This window comes from Chenopodium album, chromosome 11 (genome assembly GCF_948465745.1).
Source record: "Chenopodium album chromosome 11, dcCheAlbu1.1, whole genome shotgun sequence".
In the NCBI taxonomy this organism is placed as follows: Eukaryota; Viridiplantae; Streptophyta; class Magnoliopsida; order Caryophyllales; family Amaranthaceae; genus Chenopodium; species Chenopodium album.
Window position 1 is genome coordinate 5,422,584 of NC_137844.1, and position 18,293 is coordinate 5,440,876.

The following is an 18,293-nucleotide window of genomic DNA, read 5'->3' on the forward strand; positions in this document are numbered from 1 at the left end:
ACTCTATTCTAGATCGAGACATAATTGAGATTAATTACCAGTAGGAACCAAAAAAATGTTTCAATTTGCGTGTTTACATTTTTAATATGTAAAATGAGGCATTTATATTATTTTTTTGCCAAATTGAGCTTAATTTGGTTCTTAAAGACCAAAATAACCCCCAAAACCTTTAACGGGATATTTTCAAGCACGAAAATAAAAAAAATTAAAAAAAATTAATGAGTAGAGAAACGGTCCCACTAATGGAATTTGTTAACGACGGAATAACGACAAGGTTATCGTATGCAAACAAAACGTAATTGGGAGTTACGGTATGAAAATTAAAATAGGGAGGGACACAACATTGAAAAGTAAAATTAAAAGAGGGTTATTAATAGAAAAACCCTAAATTAATTCTCGAACACATAAATACGAATATAGGAAAATTAGTAGTACTCCAATGACAAATTGACAATAAAGAAAGTTTCATAAAAAAATCATATCGAAAATTGAGATGAGATCGACATCTTAGCTTGTTGCCTTGTTTTTATAAAGACACTTAGATTGGCAACCTCAAAACTCTTTTCCAGAGACATAATTGAGGTTAATTAATTAGTATAGTACGGAATATTAATGAATTTAATTACTCCGTAATAATTGATTAAGGACAGAAATCCATAGTTATTCTTGTTTGGAGTTATCCACTGCAACTCTTATTCCTCAAGCATTTTATTACATCCTTTGCAGTATCAGCACCTGCAAAATCATATCCCACGTGATTTGTAAATCAACAAGCTGATTACTTTTACGTTCTCGTCTTTAAATGTTGTTTTTATTTTAACGGGTGATTGTTCGTTTTTTTAAAAAAAAAAAGTTATTAAAATTGAAACAACATTTAGATATAAAAGGCCGAGAAAAATAATACAATACTTCGTACAATAATTGATTGACACGGTCCTATTAATTAATTAGCGAGAAAGTACCTGAATAATATGCACCGTCTGCATATCCAAATAATTTTGGGTGTGTATGCTCTCCTGTGAAGTATATTTTACCAAATGGAGCCTATACCAACCACAAATAAAAACAGTTTAGTAAACAATCTTTTCATAAATAATCAAATCAGACATGTGTAATTAATCACATATACAATCACATATACTTATTAATTAAGGGTATCATTATAGTGTAAATCTAAAATTATCAAGTACGTTTAATTTTATTGTGCTAGAGTTTAGAGTACGCCCGGGCAATAATTTGCCCAAGCGTAGTCAAATCCTTGCTCCCGGTCAAGACCGGGTGTACATTCGTATTTTATAAGATTAATTGCGACTATAATTTAGCGGTGGTAAAATAAAATAGTTCGGAGTAATAAGAGGAAAAAAAAAAAAAAAAAACCTTACCCTCAACTGGTCATGGCGCTCTTGAGGATAGCCAACTGGCCAATTAGTGAAACAACCACGGTAAAATCTATCAGATTTCCAACGAGGAATCATAATATTTGTTGCTTCAGGGATGTTTTTCCCAAACATTTTTCTCAGTACTTCCATTGCTTCCGCTTTTGTTTCTTCATCAGATTGTTGCTCTACTCTTATAGCCTCGTCGTCTGCTAATGTTACAAACATAACGTTCGATCCTGGATATTCATTATCCAAATGCTGCAATTTGTTTTATTAGCACGTAATTAATTATACTAATTAATTAATCACGCACAACTTTAATCATCTAGCTAATTAAACATTTTATCATCTAGCTAATTAAACATTTTGATTGATAATGTACCTGCCAAATCGCGTAATATCCTCTTCGTTCATGAACATAAAAGAAAAATTCAGTGCCGTTGCCAACAGGCCAAAATGTTCGAGGAAACTTGAGGAATATCTTGGTATAAACTCCTATGCTAAACTCTGAGATTGCGCGCCTCTTCCATAGCTGTTTAAGTCAAGTACGTACGTGTACAACATTTACATAAATAAATCATGTACTCCGTATATTTTCTTGTAACAAGAACTACTTGATATATATTGATATATATATAATATACAACACGCCAGCTAATGAAAAAATATGAAGTAAAGTATTAGTGTTGTGGAATTTGAAGAGGGCAAGAGCAAGTTCTTCTAAAGTCGAGTGTGCGGTTAAGTGTTTATGTTGAGATTGAAGTACGTCAAGTTCAAGTTGTAATCCAAGGCAAAATCAAAATCGGGTGTTTAGCAAGAAGGCATGCTTTGGAGCAAAGGGAGTGTTGATTGATGCTCCAAACATCATGATAAATAGCTAGTTGCTATTTTCTAGTACAGGTTGGTAATTAGTGAATGACATGAACTTTAATCAAGGGGGTATGTTGGATGTATCATGGGATTAATGATTCAAAGTTGTTGTTTTGACTTTGCTTGAAATTAGGATTAATAAGTTAGTGGTTTTTGTCAGTTAGAATCCTAGAATTCATTATCTAAGAATTAGGATAGCATCATAGCAGTAAGTTTAGTGGGGCATGATCTCACGTTTATTTCCTTTGATTTAGCTTAAGTTAGTTTGTTTGTTGCCTATATAAAGGCTTATTTTATATGCAATCAATCAATGAGATCATCAAATATTTTTTCTCCTATCTCTCCTTATAGTTTCTACATGGTATCAAGAGCTTCAGGTTAGATCCGGGATAAGAGAAAAAAAAAAGGAAGGAAAAGAAGAAAAGAAAAAAGAAAAAAAGAGAGAGAGAGAGAGAGAGATAGAGAGTATTAAAAAAAAATATCGAGTAAGGAGACAAGCAACGCAGCTTGATCTCATTGTTTGAGAGCAATATTTTTCGAGTGAAATATTTTTGTGAGTATTTTTTTGTGTGTTTAACCATGGAAGTAATGGTTAGTGTGGTGTGTTGATGGGTTCCCTTTTAGCCCATGAAGGTGTGGAAGTCGTAATCAATGCATAGATGGTTTCCAAGATAATACCAAAGATGTTTGGTATGATGCAAGGTGACATGGTCAATTGGAGGACAATGTCAAAGAGAGTTAATGGAGAGATATGCTCCATTGAATGTAAGTTGATGATAATGTGCATCAACAAGATCAAGTAATTGATGAGAAGTGCATCAATAAAAAAATGTCGAGGATTAGTTGTGCGGAGAGAAGTGCTCCGAGAATATCATGTTGGTGATAATGTGCACCATCAAAATTGTGTGGGTGATGAGATGTGCATCACAAAATGCTGTAAAAGCAAAAGAAAATTTCGTCGAGATCAAGCATGAAAATCGAATAGTCATTGTAATCCAATTTGAAGCAAGGGGGTGTGTTGGAATATTTGCTTCAAATTGTTAGTGGTTAGTTAACTCCTAATGTTAGTGGAGTCATAATAGTAGTGGGTTAGTTTAGTGGGGGTTAATGTTAGCATGATCAATGATCATGGGATTATGTTCCTTATTTTTAGTTATATTTTGCACTATATAAATGTTGCAATGTAGTACAATTTTAAATGGATTGAATACAACCTTTATTATTCTTTCCCTGCACTCATCTCTATTTTATTATTTCAACAGGATTGTCATTATTATAAACAATTCCGTATATGATTACTGATCTCAAATATATACAACGATTACACGAGATATGTTTTTTTTTTAAAAAAAGTCATTGGTAAAAATAAGTTTAGTTGTATAATTAGTAACTTACAGGAAGTTGTGGTTTGTAGGTGATAAGTTCACTTTGTAACACACCAAGGCTAGGAGAGAGAATAACAAGTTTGGCATGGTATTGCTTCCCATCTTCCGTTTTTACCGTTACTCCACCTTTTGACTGGTCAATCTCTGTGACAACCTGTATAATTAAATACCTTAATATTAGATTTATGTACTTCTTAATTACGGAGAATATAATTAGCATAGTGGATGGAATCATGGAATGATGGATATAACACTACAGATTTTATTTTTTATTGTTTATTTCTCTGACATTCTCGATAAGAGAATACATTTGAAGTTGCTTATCATAAAAAATTATAAAACACAAATAAATGAATAAATAAATTTCCCGTAAAAAAATAAATAAATTAAAAACCGAGTAAATAAATTCAAGTTGCATGCACTTATTTAGTAAGATAAGATATTGTAAATACGGTAACATGACTAAATTCAAATGATTTGGGATTTAATGTCGACATTAGTAAATAATACGTAGTATGGAGTAATAATTTGTTTAGGAAAGAAAGATCTAGCCAAGTTCCTTAATTAATATACTCCCAAAAAAAGTTCCTTAATTAATATACTGTACGGAGTATTAAATATGAAGTACAAGTTAAGCCTTAATAAAAAATAGGGCAAAAGTTATTTAGCATCTTGAGAGCGTTTGATAAGAGAACTAAATGTGGAAATATTAAAGTAAAATTAACATCAATTATATCGATCGACTTGTGATTTTGTCATGCATTCCATACTTAATACGGAGTATTATTTTAAGTAATATAATAATACCTTTTTTTTTTTTTGAAAGATAATGTTATTGATATTATGATCCATAGGTGTAGTAATAAATTAATTGACGTCGAGAATTAGCTAAAAGTCTGTATCATATTATTGATAAAATTTTAGAGTAGTACACTAGTACGAACCTGATTCAATTTGACTCTTGGATCAATGATAGCACCATTTTTGAAGGAGAGGAATTGTTTGGCAATAAGATGAACCAAGCTCTCAAAACCCCTAGAGTCAGCTACAAAATATGAATTTTCACCAAAATCATGGGACTCCGTCATTGGTAGTACATGCCTCAAGCTTGTTACCCTTGGTGCCTCCGCTTGTTCTCCATCGAAAGTGAAGAAATCCACCATTTTTTCTAGGGTACTTCTTGGATCACTGTCATTATTAAACATAGTTTTATCAACTTTTCACCATTGTAAATACTTCGTAGATTAATATACAACTGTACAAGTATTATCAATTGTTATAAGGATTTAGGCCGCACCCACAAGAACCACTGAATAACTTTTTTATGATGTGATATGACTCCAGGCCATCTCACTTGTAAATGTCCTTAGAAATTAATTTCAAAGCTAATGAGAGGAATAATTCACATTGGGTCTACATGAGTTTCAACAAGATTATAATATAAAATTAAAGATATCTTTTTTTTTTAAATGAAACTAATTATCTAAATCTTTCTTTCATAATCATGTCCCCCATTTAACATTTCTATTTTAGGCCTCATTGTTTAATTTATATACTTCATGTTAAAATACTTGGTATATTATTATATATGTGATAAGTTACGTTGAACTTTCCAAAAGCTACTTTTGTATACTCATCTAAGATCTAAAAAAAAAGTGTGAAGAGGAAAGGGTTTTCACTACAATCTATTATAAAACATAGTAGTAAGAACTAGAACATGTGAACAAAAGATTCTTAATTATTAAGGAATATAGTGGAGGGAGTTGTACAAATTTTGTTTTTGAATTAGGAGTAGATATATTCTACTCTATATATTCTAATATTCTATAAAAAAAATTTAATTTGCAAGTGTTTGATTTGCATCCTCTATCAAAAAGAATCAATCATATATGCTTTAAAGTCTTTTTTTTGTTTTGTTTTGTTTTATTTTGTTTTTTGTTCACCTACTACGTAAACAATTTTAAAGTATATCACAAACTTGTGGACTATTCCTATTTTTTAATTCTAACCATAAACTAATTTTATTACAAAACATAAAAATAAAATGAAATTATGTTACTATTGGATTTGTATCAGTGTTTAAAATATTAACTTTTTTTTAATCTTACTTATTATAAATCATTAAGTTTTTGAATTTTGATAATCAAATTTATACTTTACCAATTTAAAATCAACATAAAACAACTTTAGAAAACAAAGAGAGTATTTTATATTTTTAATATAAGGCAAGTACACCGAAATATTTTTGAAGCATTATCTTATTTCTTCCTCCTTTGTAAGTTGTAAAGGTGAATTAAGCTAATAAAAGGACTTAAACTTTTGCATTTTTCACCTTTAAGGACTTTAGGGTTTTTTTTTCACCTTTAAGGACCTGAGTTAAGGTTTTTGGTCACTTAACTCACCTTTAACCATAGGTTGACTTTTCAAATGTTAATATAGTAATATTTATATTTTTTGAGTTTATTAATAAAAGCGAAAAAAATACATAAAATTCAAAAGTACCTGTTGCATAATAGTTATAATTTTAAGCTATTATAATATTAATAATTCAGCTATTATACTTAAAAGAAATAAAACATAAATAACCTACAAATGTACTCTATCTCTTGTGTTTTTATTTTGTTTGACAAACCATTATGTTATTCTAATAAGCAACACCTCTTGATTTATTGCTAATTAAATATATTTCCTGTTAAATAATTTGACTTTTTTTTTTTTGAATCTAATAATTTGACTTATTTATTGAAATATATATAATAAAAAATTTTAAACTTCTTTAATTATATAATTACATCTATTAATAATTAATTTAAACCCACTATTTCAATAAAGGAAGTTAGAGGAAGGAGGGCTTTTTAAGATTGATAAAAATATATTTTAGCAAAGAATTTTAAAACCAACAGTTGTATCAATGTTAAAATCGACTCTTATAATTTTAAAATCAACATTTGTACGAATACTCAACACTTATAGCAAGTTATATATCTTCATGAATTTTTTTTGCTTTTATCCAAAGTGTACGAAATAATAACAAAAGAACTCTTGACCAATATCAAGCATTTTAATTCAAAAATTAGCCCTTTATTCATCCAAGAAATCGATCTACTATGAAACTTTAACTTATATGTCATTATAATCTTCCAAATATTTTGCCTTTAGTTTTCTTATTTTTTATAAGTGTAGAGGTGAAAAAGATGGCTAAGTCCTTATAAGTGAAAATTTTAAAGGTTTAGCTTTTGTTCTTTCTTCTTATTATTTTTTAATCTAAACAACTCACTAATCTAACTAGTGTAGTTAACTTTTGACTAATGAAGTCCTTAAAGGTGAAAAAAAAAAGGTCCTTAACGGTGAAAAAACCAAAACTTTGAATCCTTATGTATGTTTAACTCTTGTAAAGGTTGTACGTGGGAATGTGGGAAAACCCTTATTACTTATTAGACAGCCAATGGGATTGTGGGAAAACCCTTATTACTTATTGGACAGCCAATGTTATTCGTTTCTAATATATATTCACGTGAACAGCCAAAAGTTACTCATACTATGATACTTATATTAATACAGCCAATGTTATTCATCCCGATTTGTAAATTGTAATGTTAAAAATTGATGGAAATATATACTCTAAATAAAGAATTTTAAGTACGTAGTAATTAGAAGTATTATTTAATTTATAATTACTTACGTTTTCCGGAGGCGTTCAAGACTCAAAATGGACATATCATCCCCATTATTCTTCGAATTCAAAACCTTTGAGAGCTTTTCACCATCGTCTAATGTTTTTTCTGCTTTACTAAACGCAGCATCTACCTCATTTTCCTTGTACCTTCCACCCCTATGCATTTAAAAAAATAAATAAATAATAAGGTTAGGTTACATATGTAATTGTGTAATCTATAATATATAATGCTAAGATCAATTATTTTGAGCGTATTTAGAATCTGTTTATTTCATCTTATTTAAATATATTTTATCTTATTTTAGTTATAAATATATATAAACAGAGTAATACAAATAAGTTGAACAAAATAAGTCAAGAAAGACTAATATTAAATATGGGCATCGTGTCGTGCCGGGCCGTGTTTGGGTGGGGCTCGTGTCGGACCGTACCGTGCCAGCTTTGCGGCGGGCCGTGCTGTGCAGTGCCAAATTTTGGCACATCCCATCCCCGGCACGACACGTGCCTAGCGGGCCGTATTTTTTAAAAAATATATATATATATATGTATATAAAAAAAATCGATATATATATTTTTTTTGAACAACTTAAGTTTATATTAAAATGTTATTAAATTATGGTTATATTAATGTTAATGTTAATATATTTTTTTTTTGAACAACTTTAATTTAATTAAGTTTATATAAATAATTTATGTTTAAGTTTATATAAACTTAATTAAATAAGTTTATAAAAATAAACTTATTTATTTATTAATTAAATAAGTTTATTTAATCAAATAAGTTTATATAAATAAATTTATATAAATGAAGGTGGGCATGGGCCGTGCCACGTGCCGGGCTGGTGGGCCATGCCGGCATGCCGACCCACGGGCTGACGACCGTGCCGCTCGCCGTGCCCGTGCCGAATTTCAATTTTTTTTGTTCACAGCACGGCCCATGGCCTAGAAGTGGGCCGCCGTGCCGTACCGTGCCGAGCCCGTGCCGACACGACCCATGCCCACCTTTAACTAATATAAATACATATATAATATATTTAATTAAAATAATATATTTAATTAAAATAAGTTTAGGAAAAATGAATTCAAACTTCAAATGAAATAAGTTCAAACAAAATAATACTCCGTATAACTTGATTTTATATAAAATAAAAGAAGCTAAATTTAATTAAACAAAATAACTTAAGTTAAGATAAAATAATTTTAGACAACATCAAATGAAAAAAATATCCTTAATGTACATGTTAAATTATTACGTACTCTTGCTTATAGGTGTTGAGTGAGACATTGTTGAAGTCGGAGTAAAATTTTTTAAGGTGGATTTTTTTAGACATTTCATAAAGAGGGTTTCTCTTTGGACCTCCTACTCCATGAAGCCAATTTGCTCCCATCTCAACTGTATGTCCTACGAATTGAGTCTTCTTGATTCGGCCACCGATTCTATCGGTTGCCTCTAGTATAAGGAAATCTTTGATCCCTGCATCTTCAAGTCTTTTTGCCGCCGAAATCCCTAGAAATTAAATAAATGCTTCAAATATTAGTATGTTTACGCCATTTTTCTAATGATAGTACGTGCTTAAGGGCACAACACTCCTACAATAATGTTAATTTTTGCGCTCATTATGGTTTAATACTAGGTCATCACTACTCACTAGTAACGTGAAAACTAAATCAAATATAATAAATGGAGTACTAGTAATTATAATTTGTACTACCCAGTAAAAAAAAAAGAAAAAAAAAAATTGTACTATCAATCTAGCATGATGCAAACGCAAATGTATTATTGCAAGTACATAGTTATACTAAGATTTAGTAAATAATGTACAAAGGTATGGTACATAGTACGTACCTGACATTCCGGCGCCGACGATAATGACGGAGGGGGGTGAAGATAAAGCACAAGCCGAGGCTAACAGAAATGGGAAGAGGAAGAAATGCTTGAGCATTATTACGTTTAACACCCTCATTTTGTGTTTTGTGAGATGGAGTGTTAGTTGCTTAATTGCGATTTGCGATAATTAGCTAGGGAAATTACTCTACTTATAGGACTTAATTTAGGTCTTAAAGTCGTGCTTAGTATTATTATATTAGCTCGAGATTCACGAAAGTATTCTACGAGTAGTCAATATTAATACGTGTAGTTAACAAGTGGTTTGTTCTGAAAAAATATAATCAAATGGTACTCCGTCTATTGATGGAAGCATTACATTGTCTGATTCTGTCCACTCCTACATAATTAACGCATATGTTTTATTAGAACTGTTATTATATTATTACTTCCTCCGTTCTATTAATATTGCAACAAGAATGAAATTACGCATCCTAAAACACATTTTATATGCTAAATATCTAAATTGTGTAAGAGTAAAAATTATAAAAAATTGATATTGTGAAAGTATTTTATGAGACGAATCCAACAAGATCTTACATGACTATATTTTGCTTAACGAATAAATCATATTATATGGTCAAACAAGAGTGATGAATAGTGCAAAATGTCCATTATTGCAATATTAATAAAACGGAGAAAGTATTATTATTATTATTATTATTATTATTATTATTATTATGCAGCAAAAGCTAAGGAGTACATTCAAAAAGTGAAACAAAGTTTATGTTTCATGTCACACACTTTTTTTATGTTAATGCTCAATTTCCATGTCATTCTCAATTACTAAATATTAAATATTGATATTGATTTTCCTTTGATTTCATACTATGCACTCACCTACTAAGTAATCAAACATAATTTGTTTATTTTATTTTTAGAAAAGTAATCAAAGATAAAATAAACAAAGGGTCAAATGGTACCTAATGTGTATTCATTGTGTAAAGGCATAAACGAAAGACACGCCATATACAATATTGGCAAACTTTTTAAATCTCTCATGAGTAGATTAGAATGAGTGTGTTTTCATTATATTAGTTAATCATTTGCTATTATTAATCAAATATTACCAAGGTTAAAATTCTTTATTTGGCACTAATAAAAAATGTGACTAAGTAACCTTTTAAGAGTCCTAAGCTCGGTCCTAACCTATATTAAGACTTTATCATATACGAAGTAGTTGGTTACGCAATTTTGAAGTGAATAATATGTTTATATGTGTATATTTAGCAAATATGTCACCAGAGTGTTATATGACTAATCCAGGTTCGTATACGGAATCAAATTAAAATTCCCTAAAAAATCCTTGAATCGAACCCCTTTGACCAAAATAGAAAAAATCATGCCAGAGATATAATGAAGAACTAGTGTGTGGTTTGGGCGATGCTCCGACTTGTTAGTTTGTACTTGTTAAGTTAACTAATCAAGTTCGACCGTTTTTTCTTAGTGTCTTGATAATCATCTTGAAATTTCATAAGTTAAAAAAAGATTTATATTGAGAACCATATTCAATATAAGATATGTTATGATATAGTTAAAGACATTCAAAAACTATTGACTATTTAATAGAAAATTAAAATTGTAACTTCAAAATTTAAGTTGTTAAAGTCTTATGATCATAACATAATGAAAACAAATAGCATAATAAAACACTAATTATTTATCTAAGTTAAATATAATTTTGTTGTTGGACAAAAAAACACAATAAATAAATGGCTAAGATAGTAATAAGGCTTGTTGGTCTCGAGTTTAAGTCTTACTATAAGCATTTTTTTAGTTGTCAAACTCAATCATTACATAATGAAACAAAAGGTATGATAAAACACTAATTATCTTATCTAAGTTAACTATAATTTTGTTGGATGAAAAAACACAATAATAAATGCTAAGATGGTAAGATTTGTAACTTATTAATACTTGTTGGTCTCGAGTTCAAGTCTTGTTATACGCATTTTTTAGATGTCAAACCTACTACCTGTTGTGAAGGTGACATGTCATGTTACACGTGGCACATATTGCTGACATGTCATGTTTATTTGGACTTTAAAAAGGTGACATGTGTAACATATTCTGTTTTACGAACGTTTTTTAATATATAAGTATAGATATAGATTTAAACAAGAAATGTCCAGTGTCTTTAGCTGATTAATTATGTGGCCCAAAACCATACAATTATTCACAACTAAAAATTAAGGTTTTTGCGACCGCCACAAACAGTCGCTGAAAATAGTGAAAACGGTCACTAAACATATTTGCGACCGTCGACGGTCGTAACATGGTGGTCGTAATTTACATGGTCACAAAAAAACATAATTACGACTGAATGACGTCGTAAATTATATTGCGACCGTTTTATTTATTTTCAATGACCGGTATTAAAACAGTCGCAAAATTTAGTAATTGCGACTGGATTAGGAGTGGTCGCAAATTTAATAAATCGCGATGGCCTAAAACGATCGCTAAATGTTAAAAAAAATTAAAAAAATAGAACGAATGTACCTCACAGCCTATACCGCCCAGCCCTACCCTGCCCCACTAACACTTCCCATTAGAAACCCACCTATACCCCACCGCCCTTTTACCCTAAAAAAACTCTACCCACCACCACCACCCACCCACCCTTAAAACCTCTGCCGTCGCCCACCGAAACCAACCCTTAACCAAAAAAAATTAAAATTCGAACTAAATCAATGAAATTCAAACCCATGCTACAAATTCGAACAAAACCAACGAGAGCTCAAAATTAATGAAAACAAAATCAAACAAAAAAAACACTATAAACGAAATTCAAAAAAAAAAATATGAACAAGGAAATTCAAAAAAAAAATCAACGAAAACATCCTTAACCCACCCTTAAAATTTGAACAAAATCAACAAAATTCGAACAAAAACTTAAAAAAAAATATGAACAAAAAATGAAATAAAACAACAAAAATCGAAAATAAACAAAAACAAACAAAAAAAAAAATCTGAAAAACAACATGCCTTTCCAAATATTGCTTCGTATTTGGGTTTATATGGTCAAATTCGACCATGAAAACTCCAGATCTGGAATTTTTATGGTCGAATTTGACCATGAATACCACGTTGGACCAAAATCTGAACAAAACATAGAAAGAAAGAAGAAAAAACAAAACCGAAAGATGGAGAAGCGAAGCCTCGGAAAATCAGTTGACGAAGAAGCGCCGGTGCGTGAGAAGAAAGAGAATAGAGATGGAGGTGTGTGAGAAGAAAGAGAAAGGAAAGAACAAAGATGGAGGTGCGTGAGAAGAAAGAGAAAGGAAAGAGAAGAAAAAGAGGTGTGAGAAGAGAGAGAAAAGAGGAGAAAAGGAAGAAAAAGAAGTGTGCGTGAGAAATAAGATTAGGGTTTGGGTGTATGGGTACCGTTTTATACCCTTCTTTTTAAAAAAAAGTCATAAAGCGGTCGCAAATTGCGCTATTTACGACCGCAAAAGATTTTTTTTATTTAGAATTATTTTTAAATTGTTCAAACACCTTTGCGACCGTTTTAAAGCCCAATAACGGTCGCAACTTTGCGACCGCCTGTAAAACGGTCGTAAAATTGCGACTGTGTAAAAATCGGTCGCAAATTTCAAATTTTGCGACCGTTTTAATGACGGACGTAAAAAAACGGTCGCAATTTCACCGAATTTTAATAGTGTATTAATCTAGTACGGAGTAAAAAAGAATAAAAAATAAAAAAAAAACTACTCCACACCCATTGCTATATTTTTTTTTTTTAAAATGTATATTTCTTGATTTTCATTGTAATTAAATATTTGTAGAAAGAACCAACAAAATTATTTCCAAATAGATTTTGATTTGTAATCTAGAGAATTTATAAATGTGACTCAATAACCTCATATCCCTTAAAAAGACTTTGTAGTTAGTTACACAATTTTGAGATATAAATGAACAATTATTGTGTATATCTAACAATTTTAACAAATTCTTTGTATATCTCCCTAGTCCCATATGATTAACCAAGTTCATATAAGCACTCGCATCGAAACCCTAATTCTTTGACACCAAAATCAAAATAGAAGGGGAAATCATGCAGCAAAAAAAAAGGGGGTTCGAACAAGGAATGAATGACCTTAAGTATATGTAATTAATTATCTAGCCAACCAGGGTTATGTTCTATGCTAATTTTGTGATGAAACAAGCATTAATTACTCAAGTAATTTGCACCAAAAATAAATACTTCCTATGTTTTTTTTCACTTGCAATATTTTATTTTCACACTTTTGCAGATGCTTTATTTTAATTGCTAATATCTTTAATTATCAATATGTAAAGATTATACACATTTGATACCAGAATAGTATAAATTGAGACAAATTTAACGATCTCAAATGACTATATTTTTATTGAGATATAAATCATAAAAGCTAGTTAAAGTAAAGCAAATAAATAGTGTAAAAGTCAAACTCTTACAAGAATAAATTATCAACCTAATACCAGGGAAATGTTCGCCATATATTCATTGCATTCGACACTTCTGCGATTCTACTAAGTTGTACTTGTACTGTTTTAAATTTGTTTGATAAAAAATAATGATAATTCAAAGAAAAAAAAAATCGTAAAATATAATTGTAATAAAAATGACAAAATCAAATCAAGTTTTTATTGCTGAAAAATGTATCAACTGGTGAACATATTTAAGGCTCTGTTTGATACATCTAGTTTTGTTTATTATTATTATTTTATCTGAATTTATTTGATTTCGTCTACAATTATTTACTTATTTGAACTTAATTTATTGTATCAACTGGTGAACATGTTTAAGGGGTTATTTTGTCAGTATAATAGAGATTACTTTCTTATGATTATATGGATTACTTTATTTTTATATAAGCGACTACATAGTGTGGCTAGCCGTACGAAAAACACATTTTTTTTTTAAAAAAAATATAATAATTTAATCAAAAAGTTAAATCCGGTACACGGCATATACCTCCTCGTGAAAAATACCAAGAAAGCTAGAAAAAAAATATATATATACTCAAAATGAGGGTGGGAGAAATTTGACAAGTTGAATGGTCTTTGCTATTGGCTACCGCCCTAGTAAATTAAAATACTTTGTGTTAACAAAACGAACCTTCATGTGTTGCTCTTACTTCCTTTGTTGATCTTAATTAATGTCTCATCTACTAAGAGCATGTTTGGTTAGAGTATTTTTTGGGTAGGAATGGATTTAATTAAACCATTATCATTACTAAGTGTTTGGTTATAAGATTTAGGTAACAATTATCATGGTTTCTACTATTTGTTACCTCTCTAAAAGCTAAGGTAACAATTACCCTTACCTTCCTCAAACAAAAACAAAAAATTAAAGGAGCTATGATTAAGCGTTTTCTTTCCACGGTTAAACCAAACAAATGAAAAGATCGATAAGTGATAAATAATTCTTTTCATCCCTCTTATTTGGTTCCTTTTCATCACTCCATTTCTAATATCTATACCAAACGTCCCCTAAGAGTCTTAGGAATATTGTATCTTTACTTTATATTCATACTTTGTATAATTTGTCTTATTTGATTAATTAACAATTTTTATAAAAATTCTTGAAATTACGTTATTATTGTAACAGGGTAAATTCTGATCAATATATAATTTTGCAACACTTTCAGATCATCTCACATAAGTTTCTATTATGCATTTATGCGAGTCTTACGGCTTGTTTGATTCACTTTATTTTTACTGATCTGGTCTGATCTGATCTGAATGTCAGATTTGATCAAACTTTGACTTTAAATATACAATAATCTATACAGAAAAAATATATCAAGTGGGGTCTTTTTAGATTCGTAATAATGTATATTTTATTAATATGTGATTTTCATAATTTTTTCATTACGAAATTAAAGATATTTAGCGATAAAAACACTGCACAAAAAAAAAAGATGATATGAACTGAACTTATATTTTCAAAAATAAGTAAAAACAGGGTGAACTAAACAAGACCTTACTCTAACCCTAACAAGGCAACAATTATAAAATTAAACCAACAATTTTAAAACAATAATAAAATATTTAAAATGCATACCCCCTCCGTCCCTTATTTACATTCCTATTTCTAAAATTACACGAGAATTAAGGAATTTTGAGTAACCTTAAAACCCATGATTGGAAAGTAATGTGGAAATTACAAAACATTTATTGTTGTCTTTGAATAAAACAAAGATAGAATGATATTAAATGAAGCACATGTTATCAATCCTCTTTAAAAAAAAAAAAAAAACACCAATCACATTTTTTGGTGAAAAATAAAAAGACCAATCATATTTCAGTATAGTGCTGCACATGGATTCAGAATGTTTAAAAGGGTGTGTGCCAAAATTATAATTTCTGTGTCATTAATTGCAAAACAGAAAAATAATAAAAGTAATGCTACATCACAACTATTTAGGGATCATTTGGAGATATTTGACAAAAATTTACCTACTAAAAAGAGAAAGTAAAATGTAATTGTAAAACACCCAAAATGAAAAGCATGAATGTAAATAAGGGACGGAGGGAGTACTTTTTCTTTTTTGATTTGTGATTTACTTAGTCAAGTACTCCTACCAAAGTCCAAACATATGGAATCTCAAGGAAAGAAGCTCCATTGGAAAGCACAAATGAAGTTGCGACTCGCATAGTTGCGTTCTCACGTATTAGAACTGTCAATCTTACATTTTTACGCTTACCAGATGCAGCGTGTATGTTTCTAGTTTTTTTTTTTATTACAACTAGATTAGCAAATAATTAGGTTGATAAAGTTATCCACAAGGTTATTAAGTATACAAGTATTTTGCATAAAAAAAGTAGGAAATTTTGTGAAAATCTACCTATTATAGTCCAGAATTTGTGAGAAACTACCTATTAAAAAAAATGTTGTAATTGACTACCTAATTTTTGAAAAATGTTGTAATTTACTACCTTATGCCGGAATATGAAGTTATACCAAAATTCTCCGGTATTGACTTGGTCATGTGACCATCACGTGACACTTAATGACCCCTTTCTTTCCCAAATCAACGTGACCAAGTCAACGCCGGACAATTTTGGTCAAACTTCATATTTCGGCCTAAGGTAGTAAATTACAACATTTTTCAAAAATTAGGTAGTCAATTACAACATTTTTTTTAATAGGTAGTTTTTTGCAAATTCTGGAATATAACAGGTAGTTTTTCACAAAATTTCCAAAAAAATATACAAATATGGGATAACTTTGCGGATAAGTTTTTTATTTGATAACTTTGTGGATAACTTTTTTATTTAATAACTTTGTAGATTACCTTTTTTATTTAATAAACCAGTGACTATTGAGTAGTTCGGGCGTTGTCCTCATGTAATCGATAAATTTCATTATAGGCTTTTCAAAACTGAATTTGTCGTTGTCAAATAAAAATTGAGTTATTATTTGAGTATTATTTTTTAAATTGAATCATGTGGTTTGCATTTATATAATTTTTTTTTTACATATTAATAACATAGTTAATAATTGACTTAGATGGTTAAATAGTCACCTTTTATTAGTATAAAATGTTGAGGTTTTGAATCTCCCTATCCATATCATATAACTAATATATAAAACTAAATTTTTAGTCATAACACGAGACAACAATGCTTGGCATTTAATTATTAAAAATTATTAATATATAAAAAGTTGGAATGCCAAGCGTCGCACCACGTAGGCGACAATTAATTATTAATATGACATATGACATGTAGGGTTTATTTGAATATAATTTTTGTAGAATATGATAAAAAAAAAAAGTTGGATAGATTTAGTAGGATAAAAATTTATTTTAGTGTTTTATTTTCAATAAAATTTGGATAGATTTAGTAGAATAAAAAATTATTTTAGAGTGTTGTTTTCAATAATACTTTTGGTTTAGAATTTTATTTTCAATAAAATACCAATATTTCTATACAAATGGCGGATCTAGAGACGTACAAAAGAAAAAAAAAATAATAGAAAAAAGCAAAGACACCTGTGATTTTATATAACCGTTCTCTTAAATCTTAACATGTAACCAGCCTTTTCGATATTCAGTAAAAATGAAAAAGATCACAACGTTAGAAGACCGTTCTTTTTGTTGTACGTTATTAATACCCATAAACGGACAAGTATGATTGTAAAATGATTATTAACACATAAGTAGAAAATTTAAACAACATATATTTTAAATAAAAAGTTTTATTTTAAAATTCGATAAACAACCTGAGCATTGCACGGGGCACAAAACTAGTGTTTTTATATACGAAATAAAATTGGTCTATTGGGTGATGTGGCGTAATTGCTAAGATTGTTTGAGTGATGATGTGGCATCATAAGATGTTGAAGAGGTGATGTGGCGCAATAAAAAGGGACTACGTGACACATCAACATATTTAGAAACGTCTTTTAAGACTTGCAATTTGCATCAGTATCATTTTTGTAATAACACCAACTCTGTTAAAATTGTAGAGTCAATTTTTCATCTTTTAACCACAACATTCCTAACTCTTAATCCAATTTTTCATGTCTCATGATGATCAAACATTCAAACCCATAAAATAACTCATGGCTGATCAAAATATTGGTTTAATCATAGTATGACTCAAAATTAATCATCACCAATGTATAATCGCCTTTTAATTTGCTTTAATGACTCAAAACAAAAATTGAGTCTTGAATGTGATTGTTCTAAGCAAATAATAGCCAAAAAAAAAAAAATGTAAATAAAATTTTATTAGCAACATTATTTTTTTTACACCTTTATTAAATTAAAGAACAAAATGAGATTTGGTTGAACTAGCACTGAAAGACCTTAACAACTTTGGTTCCAACAAGACCACAATTGAGTTGATACATCCATAAAAGTAAGTAATATCGGGCTCACCAACAAGAGTTGGCTAGGGGTGTTCAAAAATATCCGATCCGAAATATCCGATGATTCGATCCGAAATTTCGGATATCCGATCCGGTTTTTAAGGTTTCGGATATTTCGGATCAGATATCCGAAAAAAATTTCGGATTTTCGGATCAGATACGGATCGGATTTTTTTCGAAAATTTTAACTACCCTATCCGAAAACCCGACTATCCGATCCGAAAATCCGACTATC

At 29.7% G+C, this 18,293-nt stretch overlaps 1 protein-coding gene across 1 annotated transcript; it reads right to left on the reverse strand.

The window, feature by feature from the left end:
• Positions 1-658: 658 nt before the first annotated feature.
• Positions 659-9,253, reverse strand: LOC145566122 (polyamine oxidase 1-like). The gene is made up of 9 exons (XM_081625653.1): positions 9,157-9,253; positions 8,568-8,817; positions 7,317-7,466; positions 4,579-4,822; positions 3,645-3,788; positions 1,762-1,911; positions 1,383-1,637; positions 963-1,044; positions 659-735 (listed from the first exon to the last, which is right to left on the reverse strand). Exons 1-9 carry the CDS (start codon positions 9,251-9,253, stop codon positions 677-679), a joined length of 1,431 nt encoding a protein of 476 aa, XP_081481779.1. The 3' UTR covers positions 659-676.
• Between the last annotated feature and the right edge of the window lie 9,040 nt (positions 9,254-18,293).

What these genes read in the sequence shown, in the direction of transcription:
- LOC145566122 (XM_081625653.1), bottom strand. Translation starts at nt 9,253, where the DNA reads ATGCTCAAGCATTTCTTCCTCTTCCCATTTCTGTTAGCCTCGGCTTGT. An exon ending in AGCGCCATGACCAGTTGAGG is followed by an intron (nt 1,045 to 1,382) that starts GTAAGGTTTTTT and finishes TGGTTGGTATAG; the next exon opens with GCTCCATTTGGTAAAATATA. An exon ending in AGACGGTGCATATTATTCAG is followed by an intron (nt 736 to 962) that starts GTACTTTCTCGC and finishes ATGATTTTGCAG; the next exon opens with GTGCTGATACTGCAAAGGAT.